The sequence below is a fragment of the Garra rufa genome, chromosome 8 (assembly GCF_049309525.1).
Source record: "Garra rufa chromosome 8, GarRuf1.0, whole genome shotgun sequence".
NCBI classification, from domain to species: Eukaryota; Metazoa; Chordata; class Actinopteri; order Cypriniformes; family Cyprinidae; genus Garra; species Garra rufa.
The window spans coordinates 50,359,459-50,369,350 of NC_133368.1; the positions used below are offsets into that span (position 1 = coordinate 50,359,459).

General features: G+C 36.0%; 1 protein-coding gene across 1 annotated transcript in view; it reads left to right on the forward strand.

Moving 5' to 3' along the window:
- LOC141340243 (E3 ubiquitin-protein ligase SH3RF3-like) overlaps positions 1-9,892 on the forward strand; it is a 129,679-nt gene that overhangs the window by 118,309 nt on the left and 1,478 nt on the right. The window contains exon 3 of the mRNA XM_073845167.1: positions 4,033-4,308. Within this exon, the coding sequence (XP_073701268.1) occupies positions 4,033-4,308 (276 nt within the window). The remainder of the gene's footprint in view (positions 1-4,032; positions 4,309-9,892) is intronic.

Genomic DNA, 9,892 nt, shown 5'->3' on the forward strand with positions numbered 1-9,892 from the left:
TTTTATCTTGTCATAATTTTGAACTTTTTAAAGTCATCTCATAATTTCAACTTTTTACCTCATAATTATGACTTGATTTATTTTATTTATTTTTTGTTTATTTATTTTTTTTTTTTTTACTTTTTGTTGAAACACACACGCAAAAAAACATCTGCACTGATGATTATGTTCAAGAGTAACGTGCATTCAGAAAAAACTTTTTTTTTTTTTTCACTACCAATCAAATTTTGGAGCAATTATGTTTCTGAAAGAACCAGGAGCGTAACCGCTATATGTTTCTTATATTGTTTTACAGAAAATATAGTTAAATGATTGTAAATAATTCAGTATTTATTGACATTTGAATGATTATCGTGGTTATATTCCTTTCTGCGGCTACCGTGAAAATAGCTTTAGCTGCTTATATGCCATTAAATACTGATTAAATAAACATTTTTGGATGCACTTAATGGTTTTATTTGACAACACCAGTAATTTGAGTGTCAACATTTTTGACTTTTTTGTCCAGTTTTATCCAAAGCATCTTCCATCGCATTGGTGCATTTCCTGGAAAATAAACCCACGTCAGTCGAGTGCAAACACCATAAGAGTGCATCAGAATCTCTCTGATTAACGAGAAGTTTCTCTGACATGTAATAATGCATTAAAGCTCATCCTCGGTGATCTACGGTTTAAGTCCCAGTAAATCACCGCAATGAAGCCGCATCATGTTAAAACGCTTTCAGTGATGCTCTGGAGCTCAAATAAGCTTGTAAATTGATTCTGTTGAATGGAATAAGCTGTCTTTATGTCTTTGGGAAGCTTGTGTGCGGTTAATCCCGTCTGGATGCGGCGTTCCGGGCCGCTTGAGGAAAGAAAAGCCCTCCGAGAGTCAGATTTCATTAGAAACTCACTGAACGTGGCCTCGCGATGCAGCCGAGAGTCGCTTGATGTTCATTCAGAGCTTTAATTCACATGTAATTGTGCCTTTGTTTTCAGCGGTGACTGTCGCTGGGCCGCGGCTTATTAAACTAATATCATTCATAATGAAATAAAACAGCTAATCCACGCATTCAGACCCAGTTTACTGACACAATATTCAATTAGTCTCAAAAATGACTGTACTAGTGAAGATAAAATATTGTCTCATGCCAGTGTGTTTTTGTTCTAGTTTGAACATTTGAATCACTTCTTAGAGTCATTTGTCACTTGAAATGTTTGTTTTCTCCTTATTATTAATGTGTTTAATGTTCTGACATGACATCTCCAGTGTATTGCACTTATCTAACTACTAACTGGTTTCCTTACTAGAGGACTAACCATCACTAGAACAGAATATGATCAACTTCATCACTGTGTTTGCAGTTTCTTCAGCGTCATAATCACATCTAATCACTTGTTTGCACAACGACCCGCCTGACTGAACATGCATCATATTTCATCTAAATATCACACTGATTAGCACACAGCTTCATATTCTTCCATATCAAGAGCTCATAATTAAATACAAGAGGCTCAGTGTGTGAATTTATTAAACATGAGTGGTTTAGAGGACTGTAATTGTTCTTTACAGGTGCATTCAGTCGATAACACATGAAGACATGAACAATGACGTTACAGTCATATTAGTGTTCAAAAATGAGCTTTGTTAATAAAAATAGATAAAAGGATAACTGCAAGCATTACCAAAGTTCAAGCACTGTAAGGCATTTAAGCACATATGAAAAACATTATTTAGCAAGCTTGTACCCACCTAAATCAATGATTTTAAAAAGCGTTTGGCAACCCCATATTATGTTTGAGTGAAAAGCCTAGGATTAGTTTGGAAAAGTGTGGTTTTTTTACATCATCTCAATTATTTAATAAACGATTTGATTGACAGCAGTGGTTCTAGAGGCAAAGTTGTCCGGAATGAGGAGTTCTATCATATGATATGGATATTGTGCTTATGTGTGAAAAACCATGTGACGTACAATCAATTACACTTGAAAAATGCGATATCATCCCTCCCAGTGGCCGATTTCTGTCAAATTTCTCTCAGACCTTTAGGGCATTGAGACAAACAGGCCCACCAAGTTTAGTTCCAATCATCCTCCGTTACCCATGTCTAACAGGTGCTCAAACTTCATCGGCCAATGGCGGCCATGTTTTTTGAGATACACAAACATCCTTATAAACACATGTGGCACTTTAGACTAAGACTGTGCACAACAATTTTCATGTTGATAGGACAAATCGTTGCACAGTTATAGCCCCTTTTTATGTTTTTCTCCCTCTTATAGCACCACCAAGTGGCCAAGCTCTGCGATTTTTGTCCTGCGACCTCAGATTGAGCTCTTACATAAGTGTTCTGAGTTTGGCAAAGATATCTCATTCCGTTCAGCAGTTATAGGCATTTTACTAAAAGTGGCCCTGAACCCTTTCCAACGTTTTAGCATCCCTTTGCGACAGTAAGTTAAATGTTTGAATTTTTTGGCTAGTATTGATATTCGTTTTCCAGAGAATCTGTCTGCACTGGTTTGGTTCCGATCAGGCGAAAAACCTAGGATTAGTTCGCAAATGTATGTTTTGCCAAAAATCCAAAATACCCGAAAATTTCGCCATAGCGCATGATCGAATCTGAGGCATATGTTTTGTCCAGCATGAGCCGAGTTATGAGCGATTTCATACTTTTGATCGCAGTAGCGCCCCCGTCAGGCCGATTGGGGTGAGTCTTGGTGACGTTGTTGGCGCTGTGAGTACTACCATTGCTTCAAATTTCAAGTCTCTGTGACTTACGGTTTGGTCTGCACAATAAGTTTTACGTGGAGATCGCTGAACCGTAACTATTCTAACAATTACAATTGGGTTTCAGCACTACGAGATTGAACCCCTAAAAATTTAGATATTATTCAAATATTAAATTATTATATTAATTATTATTTAGTATGTTTATTAAATATAATTACATACAAATTATATATAAATTCTGTTTAATAGTTGTGAGACATTTTAGTGTGAGTGTTTTTGCAGGTACAGAGATTCACCAGTAGGTGGTGTCAAGTGACCGACTGTTTGAGTGAATCATCGAATCATTCATTCAAATGATTCATTCAAACCCAAAGGTTTATTCAGAAACGAATCAAGTGACTGTTTTAATGAGAGAGTCATTGAATCATTTACTAAACTGATGTTTAAAATGCTGGTTCATTAAAGAACAAATCAAGTGCCCGGTTTATGAGTGAGTCGTTTATGATTTTGAATCATTCATTTGACAGATTCATTCAAAACCGCTGACGGTGGTCTATAGTGGATTTGCTTGAGACTGGTTTTGTTGATGGAGCCAAAACAGACAAAGGAAATATGTACTGGAAATATTGTGGCTAAAATGTAAGTTACTTGATGTTAAATGATTGTTTATTGAACTGTTATAAAAACCCAGTTTAATAAACTATACACACGCCTGATGAACACATTTTTCAGCATTTGTAATTGCATTAAATGTGTGTTTATGCTTGTAGCATGAGTGTTCATGCATAATTAATGTAAAACCTTCATTAACTCCATACTTACAATTCGTGTTTGACTCGTGTGTGTTTACATTCTACATTATTCATTAAACATGTTCGCATTAAAGCCACTCAAGGCAGGTTTACAGTGATTGTACCAGGGTAAGACCTGTTTTTGGACATGTTTTTGGACACTGTTAACCATGGTAAAATCACTGTTGACTCAGTCTGTGCAGGGAATTTTGGATCATAAACAGGACTAGTGTTGATCTCCATCATGAGCTCCTCAGATGTTTCCCAGCGTTGCATCAGATCTCTGCTGTATTTCACAGACTCTTTCAGAGGTTTAGTGTTTGTTTTGAGTGATTAATCATTTAAAACCCCTTCAGGAGTTGACAGTAGAGATGATGGCAGAGAGAATCTGTGAGGTTTGACTAATGAAGCATCATCATCATCATTAGGGATGCACTGAAACGAAAGTTCTGGGCTGAAATCGAAACCAAAAAATGCTTGAGAAAATAAGATTCTGACCTTAGTCTCCTGTCTTTGTGTTTTGATCTTCTAGAACGTTCCTCAGCTGCCGTGTGGGAAAGCGCTTTACAGCTACGAGGGCAAAGAACCGGGCGACCTGAAGTTCAACAAAGGTGACATCATCATCCTGCGGCGAAAGGTGGACGAGAACTGGTTCCACGGCGAGCTGAACGGGAGCCACGGCTTCTTGCCGGCCAGTTATATCCAGTGCATCCGACCGCTGTCCCAGACGCCACCGCAGGGGAAAGCACTCTACGACTTCGAGGTCAAGGACAAAGACCAGGACAAAGACTGCCTGACCTTCACTAAGGTACGAATACTGCTTCTGTCTGCACACCAAACACAGGTACAGGTTACAATTGAATGTTTTTGAAAGAAAATTTTGAAATATTATTACTATTTAAAATATACCTGCAGGCAGCAATTAAGGGGCCCAAAGGGGCACAAAGAAGCCAAGATAAGTCATGCCTGCATGTCTGGCAGCATCAGACCAACTGCCTCAATGAGCAATTAAAGTCATATTGATGATTTTAAGCCAAACGACTGAAAAATCTAATACAGTCACAATTAATATGATTGAAAAATGTATAACTGTTGACCAGTAGGTGTTGCTGTTATGCAATTGATGTGGTGTGGTTAGTATGAGGTGACAATGGCACATGCAAAGTTTGGTGTAAACATGCTAAAGCTTTGCAGAGAAACAGCCTCAGACGCAGTTTGGTATCTTTCCAGCAAATTCGTTGATGCATTAAATGAAAACAGTTTTATAAATTGACACAAATCCCATAACATTTTGCCAGAATTAACATTTTGCCAGAATTTGCCAAAAATTAGATCAACGGTCTAGGAGGAGTAGTAAAGTAGGTTTTGAACATTATTCAAAATGGCGGACAGGAACTTTGGCCAATTTTAGGATAATTGGGATCGATGTTCTCAGCATGACCCAAGGAATATATTGAGGCCAGTTTAAATGGTTCAGTGGTTCTACTCTGCATGCTTCTCCAAATCTAAAGAGATCCGTTTAGTGATTTTTGGCCAAACCGTTCAGAAGTTATAAGCAAAAATAGCTTATAGCTTATAATTTTTTCACTAGGTGGCGCTGCTCCGAAACAGTGCATGTAGCCTCAGGTCATGCTTGTTATAACACACACTAATTTTGGTCTGAATACGGCAAAGCATTGTAGACATATAGCCTCGCATCCATTTTTGCATGCTACTCATCAAATTCATATACAAGTTATTCAAGAACGGTTTGACTGGTCAACTTGAATTCCATAACTTTTTGTCAGAATGGTCTAAAGGTGATCTGAGCCAAATTTGGTCGAAAATGGACCAACAGTCTAGGAGGAGTTTGATAAAAAATTGTTTTTGAACATTAATCAAAATGGTGGACATGACGTTTGGCCAATTTTGGCATAATTGGTATCGATGTTCTCGGCATGACCCAAGGAATATGTTGAGATCACTTTCATTAAAATAGGCCAATTTAAATGGTTCAATGGTTCTACTTGGCATGCTTCTCCGAATCTAAAGATATCTGTTTTGTGATTTCTGGCCAAACCACTCCGAAGTTATAGGCAAAAATAGCTTATCGCTTATAATTTTTCATATCTCCTGACCACTAGGTGGCGCTGCTCCGAAACTGTGCATGTAGCCACAAGTCATGCTTATTACAACTCACACCAATTTTGGTCTCAATATGGCAAAGCGTTGCGGAGATGTAGCCTCACATCCATTTTTGCATGCTATTCATCAAATTCATTCACGCATTATTCAAGAACAGTTTGACTGATCAACTTGAATTCCATAACTTTTTGTCAGCATAGTCAGAAGATGATCTGTGCCAAATTTGGTGAAAATTGGACCAACAGTCTAGGAGGAGTTTGAAAAAGTAGGTTTTGAACATTAATCAAAATGGCGGACAGGAAGTTTGGCCAATTTTGGCATAATTGGTATCGATGTTCTCGGCATGACCCAAGGAATATGTTGAGATCACTTTCATTAAAATAGGCCAATTTAAATGGTTCAATGGTTCTACTTGACATGCTTCTCCGAATCTAAAGAGATCCGTTTTGTGATTTCTGGCCAAACCATTCAGAAGTTATATGCAAAAATATCTTATAGATTATAATTTTTCATATCTTCTGACCACTAGGCGGCGCTGTTCCAAAATTGTACACGTAGCCTCAGGTCATGCTTATTATAACACACACCAATTTTGGTCTCAATACAGCAAAGCGTTGCAGAGATATAGCCTCACATCCATTTTTGCATGCTATTCATCAAATTCATTCACGCATTATTCAAGAACGTTTTGACTGATCAACTTGAAATCCATAACTTTTTACCAGCATTGTCGAAAGATGATCTGTGCCAAATTTGTTGAAAATTGGACCAACGGTCTAGGAGGAATAGTAAAGTAGGATTTGAACATTAATCAAAATGGTGAGAAGTTTGGCCAATTTTTGCATAATTGGTATCAATGTTCTCGGCATGACCCAAAGGATATTTATTGAGATTACTTTCATCAAAATAGGCCAATTTTAACTGGAATTCCATAACTTTTTGTCAGCATAGTCAGAAGATGATGTGAAACTAAACCTTATGATTTTGGTATTCATTTGACTAGGCATAAGCCAGGGATTCAGAAGAAAAAAAATAATGCCTTACAGTTCAAAAGTTATTAGCATAAACAAAATGCAATTTTGAACTGTTGGTGGCGCTAGATACTCCAAAATCGCAGTGGTCAATGTTGAGACTGTCCTCTATCAGTGTGCCAAATTTCACAACTTTCCTGCAAACAGTTCTAAGGGCTGCCGTAGACTTTTTCAGGATTCTCAGAACTCTGACGGAGAATAAATAATGTCCGAATGCTGATTTGCCGAATGCTTTGATTCTGTGTTCTGTATGTTCCTCACATCGTCTGCGGCTCACAGTCGCGCAGCTGCAGAGTTCAGACGTCTGAATGCATTACTGCACAAGCGGCCTCTGTCCTCCAGACGCAGGAAGCGGAAAGATGAGTCCTGAAACACAGAGAAGAAGTTCTTTCATAGAGGAGAAGGATGGCCGGATGAGAGACAGACAAGCATCTGCATGCTAAAACACTCATTAATAGACACTGGATTGAGTCTTGTTTGATTCTCGATGAAGTGAAGCTTGATGTGAATCGATTCAAATGAGATTTTTGTTGAAGGCCGGTTGCTTTGATTTCTGTATAATAATTGTAAACCGAGTCACATTCATAGATATATAGATGTATTATACGGATATTAACGCGTCAAGTCAGTTTGATTCCTGAACTTTAGCTGTTACTGAACTGAACTGAATCTCACTCAACTGAATTGATCTGAACAGTAAAACTATTGTCTTTTGTCGTAAGTAGCATGGGTATATTTGTAGCAATAGTCAAAAATAGATTGTATGGATCAAAATGATCGATTTTTCTTTTATGACAAAAATCATTAGGATATTTGGATCATGTTCCATGAAGATATTTTGTAAATATCCTACTGTAAATATATCAAGACTTAATTTTTGATTAGTAATATGCATTGCTAAGAACTTCATTTGGACAACTTTAAAGGTGATTTTCTCAATATTTAGATTTTTTGGCACCCTCAGATTGCAGATTCCAAATAGTTGTATCTCAAACAAATATTGTCCAAAATAATTGACCATTATATACACTGTATTTTTTTGGTACAGGTTTGCATATATCCATATATTACAGTATATATAACTACAGTATAATTTTTCAAATATTGTCCTATCCTAACAAACCATACATCAATTGAAAGCTTATTTATTACAGATTTATGACTGGTTTTGAGGTCCAGGCTCACATTTTAGTAGCATTAATATACTGGTATAGGTATAGATTAGTTAATATTTTTAATGAGATTCTATTCTCAATTTTCTTTTTAATTTTAGTTGTTGTATTTTTATTTGTTGCATGTTTTTGTCAATTTTAAACAATTTTTGTCTATATCATTTTTAGAAATTGCATTTTAGTTTGAGTTATGTCTGTGATACTGAGACTTGTTATAGCACTTGCATATTATTGCTCTTTTGTTGATTTGATTGCTTCTGTTGTCCTCATTTGTAAGTCATTTTGGATAAAAGCATCTGCTAAATGACTAAATGTAAATGTAAGAGTTTACAATTTGTGATTGTTAGAAAAAAATCAGAATTGTGGGATTAAAAAGACACAGTAACCATTTCTCTGCACTGTTTATTTTTGTGTGCACTCTAAGAAGTGAGATTATACTGATAATATAACTCTTGAGTATTTGATATAGTGTTTAATTAAGTTGACTGGAGAAAGCTATTTAAACTTATAGTTATTCTTCTTCTGAGACTAATATTTCTGACTGCTGCTCCTCCTAGAGCTTTAACTCTCCAAACCCCAAACTCAGCCTAGATCTTCAGACTGATCTGACTCCAGCTGCTGGATCTTTTCAGACTGATCGGACTTACGCTTTTCCTAAAAATAACGTTAAAATCTTGGAAAAATCTATCTATCTATCCAAGCCTAGCAACTAGAATCATGATAACATCCTAACGATGTTAGAAACATGCTGATAACTTGCTAATCATGCTAGCAACATGTTAGTAACATGCTAATTATGTTAAAAACATGCTAGAAACCTGTTAATAATGCTAATCTTGCTAGCAATATGCTAATACTTGTTTATCAAGTTAAAACATGCTGACAACATGCTAATCATGCTAGAAACATGCTAACAACAGGTTAACAACAAGTTAATCATGTTAGAAACATTAATAACTTGTTAATTATGTTAGTAACATGCTATCAAATGCTAATCATGCTAACAACACATTAGTAACATGCTAGAGACATGCTAATCATGTTAAAGACATGCTGACAACATGCTAATCAGGCTAGAAACATGTTAATAACTTGTTAATCATGCCAGAAACATGCTTTCCAAATGTTGATCATGTTAAAAACATGCTAACAACATGTTAATCATACTAGAAACATGCTAACAACATGCTAACATGCTGATGAATAACTTGTTAATCATGCTAGTAACATTAATAACTTGTTAATTATACTAGAAACATACTATCATCATGTTAATCATGCTAGAAACATGCTAACTAAATGCAAATCATGCAAGAAACATGTTATCAACATGCCAGTAACTTGTTAATCATGCTAGTAATGTTAACATCATGTTAGCAGCATTCTAACCATGCTATCAACATACTAGAAACATGCTAGTCATGTTAAAACATGTTGACAACATGCTAGAAACATGCTAATAACAGGTTAACAACATGTTAATCATGTTCTTAGAAACATTAATAACTTGATAACTTGTTAATTATGTTAGAAACGTGCTATCAAATGGTAATCATGCTAAAAACATGCTAGTAACATGCTAATCAGGCTAGAAACATGCTAATCATGTTAGAAACATGTTAATAACTTGTTAATCATACTAGAAACATGCTAACAACATGTTAACATGCTGATGGATAACTTATTAATCAAGTTAGAAACATTAATAACTTGTTAATTATACTAGAAACACACTATCAACATGCTAATCATGCTAACAACATGCTACAGACATGGTAATCATGCTAGAAACATGCTAGAGACATGGTAATCATGTTAACTATAAGCAAATCATGCAAGAAACATGCTAGCAACATGCTAGTAACTTGTTAATCATGCTAGTAATGTTAACATCATGTTAGCAACATTCTAACCATGTTAGCTACATGCTAATCAGGCTAGACACATGTTTCTAGCCTGACCCTAACCCAACATGCTAATAATTCTAGAAACATGCTAGCATCATGCTAGCAACATTCTAATGATGCTAGCTACACGCTAGTAACATGCTAATCATGCTAGAAAC